Here is a 16,986-nt window from a genome sequence, read left to right on the forward strand (position 1 = left end):
GCAAGAGCAAAGAAGGTAGTTACCTATAAAGGAGCACCTATACGATTGTCAGCTGATTTCTCAACAGAAACCATGCAGGCCAGACGGGAATGGCAAGAAATATTCAAGGTGATGAATAGCAAGAACCTACAGCCAAAGATAATCTATCCAGCAAAGCTATCACTCAGATTCGAAGGTCAGATAAAGAGCTTCACTAAAAAAAAAAAGCTAAAGGAGTTCATCACCACCAAACCAGAATTATATGAATTGCTGAAGGGGGTTCTTTCAGAAGAGAAAGTAAATAAAGATAACAATTATGAACAACAAATACGTAACTATCAACAAGTGAATCTAAAAACCAAGGAAACTAAAAAAAAAAAAAATCTGAGGAACAATATTAACTGTTGAATATAATAGAATCAGAGGTATGGAAGGGGAGTGAACTGTTTATTCTTGGGGAAAAGGGGAGAGGAGGATGTGGGAAGAGACTGAACATAAACTGTGCACCTATGGATGAGGACAATGGGGGGTGGGGAAAGGGCAGAGGATGGGGTGAGAAGGGGCGGGGGAAAGGAACATTTGTAATAATATGAACAATACAAATTTATTTAAAAAAAAAACCCCCCAAACAAACAAAAACAAGTGAATCTAAAAACCAAGGGAATTAAAAAATCTGATGAACAATATTAACTGTTAAATATAATGGAATCAGAGGTATGGAAGGGGAGTGGACTGACGATTCTTTGGGAAAAAAGGAGTGGGGGGTGCAGGAAGAGACTGAACATAAACTGTGCACCTATGGATGAGGACATTGGGGGGTGGGGAAAGGGCAGAGGGTGGAGTGGGAACCTGGTGGAAGGGGGGGGAGGAAATGAGGAACTTTTGTAATAATATGAACAATAAAGATTTATTAAAAAAAAAAAAAGTTGGGTAAAGTTAAATACTCTCCTTTATGTCTACCCCCACTCTTGGCCACTCCTGAGTAATTAATGCTGGGAGAGTCCTGGGCCAAATAGTTAATTTATACCCAAGACCAGCACAAGGGCCAGCCTACTTCTACAGGACAGTCCACAGCATTGCCTTCAGTAGCACATTCTTGCTGTTTATTATATCCAACCCAACCTCTTTGGTATGGAGTGGAAGGCCATATCCATGACCACTCTCCCTTCTTTTCTCACTCCCTAGATTCGGGTCTCCAGCCTGCTGAATGGGCACCACAATCCCAGAGACATTCTAAACCACCACCCTACCCAGTATTACCCCAACACACAAGTAAAAGCTGGGCTCTACCAAATAGAGAGCCAGGCCTTGCAGGGTAATTTCAATACAGTTCTCTACCTTTATTGGTACACCACTGCACACATAAGGGAAACGGTGCTTTTTTGGAAAAGATTGGAGTCCATCAGATTTCAGATGTGGAAGTAAACCCTGATGTAGGCAAGGGACTCTGGCAGTCGGAGCAGCTGCAGTAGGGCTCGGAGGAGCAATCCCTCTTCGTGGTAGGTTTTTGAGAAATGATCATCCCCTCCAGGTTCTTCACTTTGCTTTCCACCATCTGAAGTTGTTTCAATATTTTCTCTTGCAGACCCAAGGACAGGAGGATATTTTTGTCTTGAACTGGGAGACTAACCCCTTCTGGGTTGAGCAGCAAAGCCTGCAAAAAATCTGAGCCCTTCTGGTAAAGTTTGTAGAGTGTGATTGTAAACAACAACAGACTCTAAAATAAAACAACAGAAATTGAACGTTACTTGTTTATTCAAGTGAAATGCCAGTTTACTATAGATGCAAAATAAAACAAAAACTGAGTGGTAACAATAATCCCTTATTCCTTTTCCTAGCCTTGTTTAACAAAACATCTTTGCCCCTATTTCATCTTTTGATGTTCACCACAAAATGGAGTAGTAGGCAGGTCAGGGATGATTATAGTAATAGATGTCCTTTGCCGAAAGTTTGCCACATGCAGGGCTCTTTGCAAGGAGTTTCCTTACCTGTGCATGACCTAATTATGTAAAACAAAAAAACAAAAAAAACACACAACTAAATAACCATTTATTACCTTTCATTTTGGACCCTGTCATTATCCAAGGTCATATACTTGGAAATGGTAGAGCCAGTACTGGACTCCAGGAATTCTGACTTACATGTATATTTAGGACACAGTAGTCTAAAAATCTGGATTTCCTGGTCATGGCAAAAAAAAAAACCCTTTAATGAACCAAAACAGATTCCTGCCAGAATAAGAAAAACAAACAAACAAACAAAAAAAAACAACCAATTTGTTCTCCTTATAATACAAGCTCTACTTGCTTATTGGGTATTTGTGTGCTAAGCTTTATACTTACAGTAGTAACTCCTTCATTCTCACAACAACCCTGAGGAAGGCACGGCTAGCAAACCCATCTTATAGATAAATGGGCTTAGAGGCTAAGTGATTGCTCTCAGTAACACAACAAGTGATGGGACCAAGATTTAAGCCCTAGCAGTCAACTTCAGTGCCCTTGCTCTTTACCATTCTGTTATACTATCGCTTTTTCTTGGCTGAGGTTTTTGGAGGGCTGTAAATTTGTCTTTCTGATTGAACTAAGCATTAACCATACAAGAGCAGAACCCAGAACTACAGATAGAGTTTGGTTTTTTTATGCCTTGTGTTATCTGATTATAATGTGTATGTGAATATGTATACACACATATCCATACTAGGGATTTAAGTCAGCTTATGTGAAATGAGATTTTGGAAAAGAATTGAATGTGAATCTTAAAAGTTGGGTTCAAATCTCAGCTTTTCTGGTCTCTGTCAACTTGGGTAGGTGATAACCAAGTTTCCTCACCATAAAATTGAGATTGTAATCCCTGCCCTGCCTACCTTGCAGGATTTTGAAAGATTAAGAGAGTGCATGTGACCATGGTTCCTCAACAGTAGTGACATGCTGTAAAATGATCTGATAATAATTTCTTTTAGCATTTGCCAAGTAAACCTGTCACTCTTTAAGAAAGTTTTTTTTTTAAAAAAAACAAACAAACAAAACAAAAACAACCCTATCTCCTTTCATTTCCACTGAACCTCAGTTCACCTCACTTTTGTTTTCCATATGAAAATAACTTCAAGAAATCGTTGGGACTCTCAAAGCATTTTGACTCTATTGTAAATATAGGTATTATTTTTGGTGATTACACAAATATGTAAAATAATGTTTTTCATAATCCCAGCCAGTTATACTACTCTTACCAAAAAGAGCCACTGTATACTCATGGAACCCTATCTTGTTAAAACAAGGAAATAATGAAAACACCGTGATCACTAAATGACCGGCTCTTCATGCCTCATCAGTTACAAAGCAATGGCACAGTAAGAACCCAAGATTCCAGTCATACTTGCAATGCCAATTCTAGAAGAGGTACCCCAAATGGCGACTGGCACATAGTAGACACTCGAATCGGTGATCAAATAAATTTGGGGGTGCCCAGCCGGTGTTGCTCAGTGTTTGAGCATCTACTCATGAACCAGGTGGTAACAGTTCGATTCCAGGTCATTGCACATGGACTGTGGGCTCAGTCCTCAGTGGGGGTCGTGCAGGGGGAACCCGATCGATGATTCTCTCTCATCATGGATGTTTCTCTCTCTCCTCCCTTCCTCTTGGAAATCAATAAAAACATTTATAAATAAATAAATTTAGGGGTAAGGCTGCTTTTTTCAGGTTGTGAACTTGTTTGATCCATTTTACTATAAGACAAGCCAAAGACAATTGTGAGAAAATATTGTTATGCTCAAAATCTAATTGGGGAAAGTTTTTAAGGATACTTGAGTTTCAACCAACTAAAACACCTTCAGAGACGAGTTCGCCCTTGCTCATCTGCATGGTCTTAAAACAGAATGGTAGCAATATGGGGAGAGAATTAATCAGCTTTCAATGTATAACTATTTAAATTTCTCTGTAACAAAAGAGTATAACCTGAATTGACCGAATACTTCGTTTCCATAAGGCATATAGTCCTACTGCCAAGAAAATAAGAAAGAAAATCCCGAGGGCAACTTGCAGAGCCGGAGCAAGATTATCTAGTAGCCCCAAATTTGTTTGCTGAGTCACACTAGTCTGTCCCAGAAAAGTTGCTTGTAGCCAATTCCATATTGAGCTCAGAGAGGCATAATCTATGGTGTCCCAGATAGAAGATGAAGGTGAATGTGTTGGCATTTTAAGAAGAGCAGCTTCAGGAGCTACATGTTCAGAGGCTCCAGGACCCTAGATAAGAGTTAAGGAAAGTGGCCTGGGAGCCCGTGTTCCAGAGCCACTGTGAGCTGTGCTTTGTGATGTCATCGTCCCAAAAGCCACCTTGCTTCTCCCTCACCCAGTGAATCTTCTCCCTCAAAACCAACCAGGTTCTGACTGGCCTGGTTTTCAGTTTGGTCATATTGTTATCTCTGATCTTGACAAGTCCTGGCTCTTGGATAGCACTGTCCAAAAGAACTTTCTACAAAGATGGAAATATATGTTGTCAAATATGGTAGCTTCTAGGCACTTGAAATGTGTATACTGTGGCAAAGGAACGGAATTTTACATTTTATTTAATTTTAATTAAATTTAAGTAACCATGTGTGGCTAGTGGTTACCTTCTTGGACAGTGAACAGATAATTCCCAACAATCCATTGAATACAGAACAATAGTTTCACATGAAAAATTTGAGAATTGAGGCTATGTGGAGATTTGAGAAGATAGAATTTAGAGAGAGCTTTACTAAAGAGTGAATAGTTTACCTGGTAAATGTGGAGAAAGATCATAACTGGATCATTTTATAGCATCCCCTTTTTGTGTGTGTTGTAATTAAGAAATTGTGATCTTTAGGAAGACTTTTCACATTTGATTCTCATTTTGCTTATCTTTTTACAGAAGGCCATTCCATCTCAACAATTTATATTAGGGGAAAAAAATGGTATATGCTAAACACTTTTGTAAACAGCACGTTGCATTATAAACTATCTGGCGTGGTATCAAATCAGTTATTTACTGACTAGTACTTATCTTTTCAGCAAGGCGATATGAAAATATAAAATGTATAATCTGTTCCCCAAAAGCTTACATGGGAAAAGATAGTTCACACACAGCAAGAATACAAGAGAGTTTGCACCAAGTGGGGAGGGGCACAATAAGGAAAAAAAGGATCAGTTATGACCAATGATTTTTTAGAAAATACTGCCTGGTGCTACTTCAAGTTGTTCATTGTGGTTGACGAAAACAACAGGAACAGGGAAGGGGGGGAAGGAATAACTGAGGTGACCAGATGTCCCGCTTTTGGCGGGACTCTCTTTCCAAAAGTCGGGATGTTTAAAAAACGCCGAGGGACACGGGACAGATTATTGAAAATCGGGACGTCTGGTCAACTTAGGAATAACTGTTTTGTTCTTATAGGAAGAGAAGGTATGGTAAGTTGCTTGAGGTGTCAGAGACAAATCCAGGACACTGAGTCTACAATGCTGTTCGAAATATAGTACTTGTGTCGGGGTGAAATAATTTAGGAGTGACTGCTATGGGTGTTAAACCCATAGACTGCTAGCAATTGACTGTAGCCAGAATCCTTCTTAGTAAGGGCTAAAGTTACCCAGAAAAGATTTGGAATTTGACTATAACAGGTTAAACATAGGTCAGAAACCATTAAGGAATGATAACCAGAAACTTTTTGGAGAAAGATAGGGATGTGACAGCTTAATAATGTAAGACTCCCCACACTCAATTAGATCCCCGTTACAATGCACTTAATACTTTACTTTCAAAGCACTTAACACACATGTGTCAAACACAAGGCCCGCGGGCCAAATCCGTCCCGCCAGGCCTTGCAATGTGGCCCACACCGCGCTGTCATCACTGCACTCCGCTGCGTTTCCATCACAATGACAGTTTATGACTGTTCAGTAAACCATTCGGCCGGCGATTTAGGCTGGATTTTAGATTTTGGCCCCTTCTCTGATTGAGTTCGACACCCCTAACTTAACACAATTACAGTGATTTGTGTAATTTTTGGTGTAATACCAGTTTTTCTCATATTGTACACTCGAAGAAAGACAGGGACCGTGTCCATTTTATTGACTACTTTATCCCTAGTGCTTGGCACATAGTACACATTAAAATATTTTTAAGTAAATGCAAAGTCCCCCTAGAAGAATTCCAGATATCTATTCCAGACTAAATTGTTCATTCATCAAATGCCTGTTAATTACCTTATTTGTGAACTAGTTTGTACAGAAACTTTCTACTATTAGCTATTACGAGGACAGGTCTTTGAGTGTATAATGGATCTGGGTTCAACTATTCACTAACCTTGTTAGCTTGGGAAGGTTATTAATCTGGGACTCAATTCTTCATTTGTAAAGTGGGAGTTATTCTTACCTTGTGGAGCTGTAATGAGAATTTGGTAATTTGTGTAAAAGTATCATGCTATACATACAGATAAGGGAAAATATTATTTGTAGTGATATTTATGATCAAATACAAGGTATTGTAAATCTCAATAATATATGATGTCTTAAAGAGAATCTAGGCCAAAAACCCCATTTGTTTGATTTCCCACTTGGATACCTCAACAACTCCAATGACTAAGAATTTATCACTATGGAAGACATCTCAGCCCACCCTCAGTGTCTTCCATTCACCTAGCCAGCCAGCCATCACACGGTTGTGTCTATTCAGTAGTCTTCAACATCATGCCTATGCCCTATTAGGACTTTATTTACACATGGTGACTTATGACATATGCAAGGTTTACTTTTGAGCCTTCAACAAGTTGACTTTCAAACAAAATCCAAAATCTAGAACATGAGCTATATATAAGGCATTAACGTACCTGGTTCCTGCTTACCTATTCAACCTTCTCCTTTCCCTTTCCCACTTTTTCTTTCAACTAGACTTGCAAATGTCACTATCATACCAAGCTGTTGCACCACAAAACCTATGCACATAATTGGATTATCCTCTCTGGTTAACTCCTATGAATTCTATTACTTTCTGTTTAAACACCATTTCCTCAAAGAAGCTTTTCCTGTCCTTTTTGATTCCCATCACAGTCAAAGCTTCTATTGCAGCACTTTTACTTAACCATCTTTAGTATTCCATTGTCTATCTTCCTTACTAATCTCCATGATGTAGGAAACTCACCGTGTCATGTTCAACACTCTTATCCCCAGGGCTAGTGATGCTATGGTTTTGTAAATATTTGGCTAGAGCTTTCCTGTGCCTCCTTTTTTCTAAGCCAAGCTTTCTGTATCTCATATAGTCCTGCTTCAAATACAGGTTGGCAGATTAAATGTGACGGCTATCCTGGTTACCTTCCTCAAAGTGGTTGAGACCTCCAAATGTAGTTTGTCATAATCTATTCCTGCAGATATTATACTTTCTTTTAGACTCGGCTTTATGAAAGAGGCGGCATTGTCCCGAATCTGTAGTACGAAGGCAGAAGGCATTAGTCTAATGTGGGGGGAGAGGTGGGAAAGAGAGGGGATTGAGCAATTTTTCTTTTATAAGATTCTTTAGGTTGACTTTTAAAAATAATACGTACCAGTTTTTCATCTCTTCCCTCACTTGAGGAAATGTCAATACTGGACGTAGGGCTGGAGTTGGAGTTGCAGAACCTGGTTTTTACCTACACTTCAAACTTTATTTCCCACTATTCACTTTCCCAAACAATACACTAAGAACTTTGGTATTTTGGGTACTTTACCACCTGCAACTTGACATCTTACTTTCTGCATGTAAGTACCCCTCTCTGATATTCATCCAGTCTGAAGAGATTGGAAACTAGGTTCCACCTCTTCCTAGCTTTCACTGGCTGGGCAAGACACTTCAACTCTAAGGCTTTTTTCTGTCAAATGAGGATAACAGTACCAACTTCATGGAATTATAAACATTCAACAAGGCAATTCTGTGTAAAGTGCTAAAGTGTTAATTACCCCAAATTCTCATAGAACATCCCACTTTGTACTCTAGCCCATTGCTCCTAAGGACGTTTCTGCACCTATGAATAATCTGAAGACCTTGCTAAAATGCAGATTTGATCCAGAAATTCTGGACATTCTACATTTCCTACAGGCTCCTTGGTGTTTAAGCTACCCCAGCCTTCATATTAAAGTTCCACAACAGCCGAAACCGGTTTGGCTCAGTGGACAGAGCGTCGGCCTGTGAACTGAAAGGTCCCAGGTTCGATTCCGGTCAAGGGCATGTACATTGGTTGCGGGCACATCCCCAGTCTGGGGTGTACAGGAGGCAGCTGGTAGATGTTCCTCTCTCATCAATGTTTCTAGCTCTCTATCCCTCTCCCTTCCTCTCTGTAAAAAATCAATAAAATATATTTAAAAAAAAATAAAAATAAAGTTCCATAACAACAGATGCCTTGATAAACTTACTTTGGTATTTTTATATCCAAAGCATCTGAAACTGTCTTTAAATATGTGTGTACTTAAACATGAAGTTAATGACTACCTCTGTCCTTCAATGACTATGTCTCTAGCAGTACAACTCTGAAACAGGCAACCTGGACTGAGAAAGGATACATTGGCGATGGAATCCCTAGAAAAGCTAATAAAAAACTTTCTTCCCATTGTTTTCTACCCTCTCTTTTACATCATATAGGTGCTCATGAATATGGGGAGACACCGAAGCAAGATTGTCTGGATAAAAAGAATGAAAGTACTTGGCACCCTCTATTTCTACCCATCATTTTGGGAGGCATTTTTATATTGAAAAAGGCTTTGAGAACAAAGTCAATATTTCCAAGTCTGGGGAGATGTCAAGAAAAATAATGGTACCTAAAAGCTACAAATATAATCCTTTGGCTTTCTGTATTCTCATATAGTCCTGCTTCTAATACAAAAGACTGTTTCCAATCAAAACCAAATGAAGCAAGCTGCCACAACTAGAATAGGAAATGTCAGGATCACTACGGCCATACCACTCTGAACGCGCCCGATCTCGTCTGATCTCGGAAGCTAAGCAGGGTCAGGCCTGGTTAGTATTTGGATGGGAAAATGTCAGGATCAACCATTTGATCCTAAGTACTTGAAGCAAATTTTTAATTGGGTTCTGAAAATTAGGGTTTGGTTCCATTGCAAGTGACTCACTTGGTCCTTCCAGTGTGTGGGAATTGGGTGTGGCTGAATAAATATAGTTTAGTCTTAAGCAAATTAGCAGTTTTCTCTTATTTCTGGTTAAAAATCTCTAGTATGAGGAATTTTCAAAATATGGCCACCAGTTGTTTCCCCATGCTCAGGTCACAGAAAGGGACCTTTCAAGATCATCATCGATTTCTCCTTACTTTGTAAGTGAGGAAACTGAAGCCCACAGAAGAGATTAGCTCAAGATCTCAAGTCAGCAATGGCCTCAGCCTGTAAGATGTGCCAGTTTCTGCTTTTTTTTCTTTCAACAGATTTTTTATAATCCTGTTACTGTGATCTGAGCCAAGCAACAACTCAAGAACAGGGCGCGCTTTAGACCCATGGTGAGAAGGTGGCAGAATGAAATTCCCAAAGAGCTGACAAAACAAGGCAACAAGGTTTAAGGGTCAGGAAATTCTAACCACAGCATAATAAAGGGATGTTAGGAATGTTTGAGTCATTTCATTGCTAGTTAATCAAAGTGATTGAAAATTTCATGATGGACAGAGAATAAAGCTACTCCATTTATAAGAACACATTGCTTTCCTTGTCATTATAGATGCCCCACAGTACACTGAAATTCAACACATCCAAAGACCAAACTCATCTTGGTCTTCCACCTTCTTCCCAGAAACCCATACCTTCCTATTTTATTCCTACCCCAAATGGTTTCATCACTTTATATATCCCTTAAAATGTTTTCCTCATCCTCAAAGAACCAACAACACCCTTTGTTTTGTTAATCCTCACATGAGGATATTTTTTCCATTGGTTTTTAGAGTAGAAGGAAGAGAGGAGGACAGGAGGGGGAAAGAAACGTCAATGTGAGAGACACATTGGTTGCCTCCCAATGCACCCCAACTGGGACCTGCAACTAAAGTACATGCTCTTGACTGGAAATTGAACCTGCGACCCTATGGTGCATGGGCTGACACTCTAACCACTGAGCACATCAGCCTGGGCCCAACAATACTTTTAAAATTTCTCAATTTCATTTACTTTTCCTTCTGCAAATGTCAAAAATACTTTCACCAAGTTTGCCTTAATTACTTGAGCAGTTTTACCTATTCCATTTCAGCCCCTCAAATCACACTAATTTAAAGTGATCTATAAATTGTTATTTTGTAAAAAGTCCTTCAAAGGTTCTTGGTTCCCTAAGCACTTAAGTCCAAAATCCTTAGTGTTCATGGTTTGGTTCCTGCGCACCTATTTCTACAGTCATCTCCTTCAGCTGGGTGCTCCCTGCTCCACTTTTACTACATGTCAAATTATTTGTAGTTCCCTGGACACATGACTTCATATCTCTGAATTCGCTGTGCCCTTCACGTTCTCCTTGGCAGACCTTCTCCTTTCTACCCAGACATCCTCTTGTGGGAGCTATTTTAACTCCCAAAGCTAATTACTCAATATGAAAATGTTCTTTCCACAAAAAAATTTTAAGACAATAGTCACTTTACAAAAAACTTGATCTGAATAGACTCGTTAAACACAGAAATGCACATTCCAGAAAATACAAGTGCACTTCCAGCTTATGTGTGGGATGAAAACTCTTTAAGAGTAAACAAGAAATGGGTGAAAAATTGTAATTTATTGAAACTCAACTCAAAAAATATAAGATGCTGTAGTGTACAATATATTACACAAAGCACCCTCGGGTGCACATTCAAGTCAAGTAAGAACTCCATATCCCTAGCCCTCCCACCCTGGGATCTTAGTATTTTTTTCCATATACAATCATGCACACTTAATTTGAAAAAGGAAGCCCAAATATATTTTTTGATGTATTAATTAGCACCAAACAAGAGTACAGTTCCATTTCTTATTTTTAATAAACAAACAAAAAAACCCAATCAATAAACCAACTGGAGAGCTAATGGACTCAGCTGATAGTGCTGACATAGATATTATACATTCATGTAAATACACAGCCTAATCTACCTTAAACAATGGTATGGCTGGGTCTCAGCCTTTGTTCGAGTTGGCAATTGTCCCCATGTTGCAGTGTTGGAGCCAATCTGTTTTGAAAACAAAACTGCTATTTAGGAACTTCCTACACAAAGCTCATCTGTCTTTTTTGCTGGAAACAAGTCTAAAATTGGTGTGGAAAACTTCGATCTTTCCAGGACAACCACTGGCCGAAGATAATGAAGCTGTTTTAAGGCAAGCTCTCCACAGTCCGTTAATGCTTTGTCCAATACGACCCTCAGGTTTTCCAAGGAAGGAACTGTAGTCTCGGCTACTATTAAAGGTGGGATTGCAGTCAGGTTCTCGTGAATTGCAGAGTCACTGGAAGAATGAGGTATTTCAACTTCAGGGTTGTCGTCATTCACCATATTATTTACTGTAACAGTCCCTGCTAATTCATTACTGGATTGTGAAGAACTACTTAATGTTAAGTGCTCTGAAGGCTCCCAGTCATCAAAATCATCATCTTTCTCTTCACTTTCCTGAATGAACTTCAGAAATGAAGATTCAAATCCCATAGGTTTATAAGTCTTCAAATCAAATGATCTGGGTTGTGGGTGCTTCCTAAAATTCTCTTTTGGGACGTGGGTTGAGATTTTTACAGTGTCTTCTTGCCCTAAACTCTGCTGCCCACTTTCTGAGTCTTTGATCCTTGGTAAAGGCAGCTGGAAACTCCCGAAATAAGTCCCATTTTCAGTTCCATCAGGATCAGGTATGGAGTTTTCTATTTTACATGGGAGAGGCTGAGCTATATTACATTGTTCCAAAGTGGTTTCTGAACTATGGCTGCATTTCAAAGTTCCTCTATAAAGCAGGGTATCTGCCTCAAACACTTGGTTGTTTTCTGTACATCCTTTCTGACCTTCATCCCTTTCACCTGGATGAAGGGAGTCAGTGCTCTGGACAGGCATGCTATGGTCACCTGGGTAGTGGCTGTGCTTTATGTGCTCTGATTCACAGCTTCCATCTTCTTCTTTTTTAATATAGGGCTCTATTTCAGAAGGGGGTTCCTCCTTAATTTTGGTACCATACTTAACACAAATGACAAGATTTCCCATCTGTTGCTCTAAATAGGCACTACTCATCTGATGGGTACGTTTGTAATGCCTCACTATGCTACTCTCCAACTTCACCACAGATAAGCATCCTTGAACCATGCAGGGGTACTGTGTGTGCTCAGAATGCTCCACACACATATGGAGGGCTTCAGCTCTTGTTTTGAAAGTAACTGGAGCTTTCTTATCTTTAATTAAGCTACATTTTTTAGTCTTAGCATTAAATGACCTCTTGGTAGCCTGATGTTCATGCCCCTGAGCGAGAGTTGTTTGACATAACTTTTCACTCTTTAGTAGCCTTTCATTTGCCACTTTCTGGCTTCTAAACAGATCATCATAATAGTCCTTATGTCGGTAATAGACATGTTGAGAATAATTACTGCGATGGGTGAAAATCTGGCCACAGCCATTAAGATCACAATGAATCTCATAATCTGAATGTATTTCTCCTTCAATATTATGCTGTTCCATCAAGTGGTGCTTCAACTTGCTGAATGTATAGAAAACAGCAGGGCACTGAGGCTGGTTACAGGAAAACCTTGCTGCAGATTCGGCGTCAGAAAGCACTTTAGGCTCTTTAATATGGTCTAGATTATGAGAGTCAGTACAGTGCTTAGCAAGTGCTTTGGAACACAGGAAGCGTTTGTTACATTCTTTATATTTGCAAGCAAATATCTTTTTACATTTGACAAGTTCCCTTTTGGTTCTTGCTTTATCTTTCTCTAAACATAACTGCTCTTTGTTGTACTGATGTACAGTTCTGTAATGGCGGATCAAGCCTTTTAGATTGGTGAACGAGGAGTTACAAGTTTTATGAATACAATGGAATGGTTTGTGGTATTTATTCAAAATATAGCAGAGGTTTCCTTTAGCAACAGTTCTCCTGCTACCTCTCCCCTCTCTTCCTTCTTGTTCTTCTCTATGGCAACCTATTGGTGATGAAATATCAGATGTTTTACTTTCTGTTTCTTCACAAGATGACTCCAAATCTGTTTCTGAACTGCATTCATCCTTTTTGGAATGACAGTGTGGCTTCTCAGGGTTCCTGTTGGGATCACCTCCAAGTTCGACAGAACAATCATCTTTCAACCTGTCTACTGAGCATGGGCCTTCATGATCACATTTTTCATTATCTAATAGTTTGTGAGTTGCTCTGTCACTGCCAATTTGATGTTTATTTTTATAATGAATCCTAAGGTGTGTTTTTCTTGTAAATGACCTTTGGCAAATATGACATTGGAATGGAGAATATCGATGTTGAAACATGGTTAACTGGAGGACTTTTTCTTTTGAATAATTATGCTTTTTAAGATAATGCATCAACAAAGCCTCTCTGGTCACAAATTCATATTTGCATCCTTGAAGCTCACAGAAAAAAGGCTTAGCTGCCAACTGTGCAAGGTACTGACTTGGCATATTTTCATCTTGATTCTGAAAATTAAGGTTTGTGATAGATGAAACCGACTGAAGAGACTGAGCACCACTGGATGAGTACCCCGGCAATGACCCTGAGAAAGATCCATGTGTTATTGAGTTTTTCAAGCTTAAATGTTTCAAGCGCAACAGAAGTTCCAACATGGTATCCTCTGTACATGGCCTTTTAGAAGCACAAATTGAGGCTTCTGAAGAATAACCTTGATGTTCTCGTTTACATTTAACATGAATATTGTGACCTAGACCCTCATCTGGGGAGTCACTGTTTGTGTCTGAGCTGGGTTTCGGCTCTGCATCAAACTTGACAGTTGTTTGACTGTGTTCATTACCCAAACAGGGAAAGAGATCTTTTGTCTTTTTGGGTTTACAATGATACGGATGTACCTTTCGTAGATGCTTCTGCATTCCTCTTGCATTTTTGTATGTGGAACCACAGCCATCAAAACCGCAGGTAAACTTAGTCCCATCAAAACAAACTCTTACACTGGGACATTTTTCTTTTAAACTGGAGGACACAAAGACTTTCTCGTGAGATAATAATATATCCTGCATGGTTTCAGAGTGGTCCAATGTGTCAATTAACTCTTCATTCATGGAAGCTAAAGAGCTATGACTTAACTGATCACTAGAATTACTGTCACTGTTTTCTTTCAGATTTTCTGCAGTTTCTATTTGAGAATTAGCTGGTCCTGTACAGAAAAGGTCCTCAGGTAAATGTGATTTATCAGTTTGGTCAAGTAGATGGGGCTTTTCACCTGTTGCAGGCTCCTCAAGTTTCACTGATTTCTTCACATCTTCATTTGAACTTTCATTATGCATTAAGAGGTGATTCTGGTATTCAATTTTGGAATAATAGAACTTTTTACAGCCAACGAAGTTGCACGTGTAAGATGCATCCCTAAAGTGTTGTGCTTCATGGTGGTAAAGCTGTCCCAAGTCACTGAAAACAATATTACAGCCATTTAATTCACATTTGTAACGCAGATCGTCATGTTTTTGTTTATGGTTAAGTAGTTCATTCACTGATCCAAACCGAGCATAGCAATCTATAGACACACACATATAAGGTTGAGGACCACAATGCACTTGTTCATGCTCCCGCAGGTGAAATGCAGACATGAAATGTCGCCGACAGTAAGTACATTTCTCTCTCCTGTTTTTCATATCCAGGTAGTGCTTGGCATTTTCATCATTATTTTGGTGCTCAGCTTTAAGATGTACACTTAAGTACTTAAACTGCTTGAACACACGGGAACAGTCTGTGCCAGGACATGGATACAAATCTCTGTCTTGCAGGTGGCAATCTTCTAATTTGCTGAATGTAACATATTCATGAGACTCCCCTTTGGCTTGTTCATTCGATGACTGATTTTGCTCTAGGGCTGCAGAGGGACTCTTGGGACACATTCCCTTTTGAGGTCCTTTCAATAGTAGTTTCTTTCTAGAACGGTCCCTTCTGCTTGGTGGCATTTTAACATGTTCCATCACATGAGGAACAAATATTTCTTTTCTCTTGAACTTTTTAATACAAACTGGACAAGTATAAATTCCATCTTCCATGTGCATCTTAGAATGATGAAGGATCCTGGCCTCTATACATTCCCGCTTACATAACAAACAGAAAAATTTATATTGAAGCCACCTCTGGTATCTTTCAGAAGAACCAATAGGTTTTTTATCTCTTTTCTCCTTGGGCTGATCTGTCAAATCTCTTCTTCTATATTGTTTATCTTCTTTACCTTCCTCATAGTCACTAAGAAATGACTCTAAAACATCGGTGTCATTTATAGACATTTCATAGCCACTTAGGTCATCATCAGAATCTGAGGCCTCCTGTCCTAGAAGTTGGTGGCAGTGTCGTTTTAAAGTTTTCCAGTCCCAAAATTCAGGATCAAAAGGCCAGTGAGCTTTTAAAGCTAATAAGAGTTCACATCGGAGAGAATTTGGAACTGGTGCATTTTCTTCATCAAATTTTTGATCTGGTTGCAAATACAGCTCCTCCAGCATATTAAACCCATCCAAACTGGGTTCAATTAAGAATTCTGTAAGCTGACAGGCTCGTCTAACTTCTAAATCTTCTGGTAAAAGACAAGCAATTGTTTTACAAACTGATGCCTTCATTTCTTCATCCTCAGCTGATCTGAGTTGAAGAGCTCTGACACATAGTAAAATTGATACTCCAAGACCAGCTTCTTGTGCCTACAAGGAAAGCAGGGAAGGAGAGTTATTTATTATAGAAAATTATATAAATTGCATATTAAAGCATCCCTAACGCTCAAGGAATTAACCTATGTGCCAAACATAATAAAGGCACATGAATTCAAAGGAATTCAGGATAAATAAGGTCATCAAAGTTGATTAAAAAAAGGATTTACATTAGGTATAAAGAATAGGGCTTGGTGGGGGGAGAATGGGGGAATAAGGACACATATGTAAAACCTTAATCAATAAAAAAATTAAAAACAAAGAATAGGGCTTAAATAAATGTGTGCGAGAAGAAACACATGTGTGAGTGAATCTAATATAGACTTAATTCAATGTGAAAAACACATGTCCTATGAATACTTGGATAATTTCAAAACCTCGAGGCTAAAATAAACGTTCTCCTCATCTCTTCCTAAAAGAAGTAATATTTTAAAGTTATAGATGTAACTGAATCTCAAGCTTTCCTTGGAAAAAACAACAGAAATCAGAAAACCTCCCTAAAGCATTAGGTTCTCAGAAACTAATAAAAAAAAAAAAAAAATAGAAAGTATCTGATAATTTGTTGGTTTTAAAAAATATATATTTTATTGATTTTACACAGAGAGGAATTAAGAGAGATGGATAGTTAGAAACGTCAATGAGAGAGAGTCATCGACCAGCTGCCTCCTGCACACACCCCCACTGGGGATGTGCCCGCAACCAAGGTACATGCCCTTGACCCGAATCGAACCCGGGACCTTTCAGTCCGCAGGCCAACGCTCTATCCACTGAGCCAAACCGGTTTCAGCAAGTATCTGATAATTTGTGATGCATATTTTGTGATAATTTGTATGCTAATGCATACAAGATGACTTTTACAATATTTTTATTGCTTTCAGAAAGGAATGGAAAGGAAAAGATAGAAACATCAATAATGAGAGAGTATCGTTGATGGGCGGCTTCCTGCACACCCTCCACTGGAGATGGAGCCTGCAACCAGGGCATGTGCCCTTGACCAGAACTGAACCGGGACCATTCAGTCCACAGGCCGACATTCTATCCACTGAGCCAAACCTGTTAGGGGCAAGATGACTTTTTTTTATAGGGGGCGCTGAAAAGGAATGGGAAAATAATCTGAGCAAAGAAAAGTGGGATCATATTGGCAGAGTAAATGCATTACTTAAGAGCATCGAATTTTGAGTTGGATTCTGATTGTCTTCAAACCCCAGATTCAC

The 16,986-nt window shown here is 39.2% G+C and overlaps 2 protein-coding genes across 8 annotated transcripts in view; both read right to left on the bottom strand.

Moving 5' to 3' along the window:
* Positions 1-1,295: 1,295 nt before the first annotated feature.
* Positions 1,296-5,238, bottom strand: TMCO2 (transmembrane and coiled-coil domains 2). The gene is made up of 2 exons (XM_036447653.2): positions 3,930-5,238; positions 1,296-1,696 (listed from the first exon to the last, which is right to left on the bottom strand). The coding sequence occupies exons 1-2, from the start codon at positions 4,167-4,169 to the stop codon at positions 1,382-1,384; spliced, it is 555 nt and encodes a 184-aa protein (XP_036303546.1). The 5' UTR covers positions 4,170-5,238; the 3' UTR covers positions 1,296-1,381.
* A 5,680-nt stretch (positions 5,239-10,918) lies between these two features.
* Positions 10,919-16,986, bottom strand: part of RLF (RLF zinc finger) — a 65,320-nt gene continuing 59,252 nt past the window's right edge. For all 7 annotated transcript variants that reach the window (XM_036447645.2, XM_036447644.2, XM_045584795.1 and 4 more), the window contains one exon: positions 10,919-15,766. In XM_036447645.2, coding sequence (XP_036303538.1) covers positions 11,153-15,766 — 4,614 coding nt within the window. In that variant the 3' untranslated portion in view covers positions 10,919-11,152. The remainder of the gene's footprint in view (positions 15,767-16,986) is intronic.

Source organism: Pipistrellus kuhlii, unplaced genomic scaffold (genome assembly GCF_014108245.1).
Source record: "Pipistrellus kuhlii isolate mPipKuh1 unplaced genomic scaffold, mPipKuh1.p scaffold_m20_p_2, whole genome shotgun sequence".
NCBI lineage: Eukaryota > Metazoa > Chordata > Mammalia > Chiroptera > Vespertilionidae > Pipistrellus > Pipistrellus kuhlii.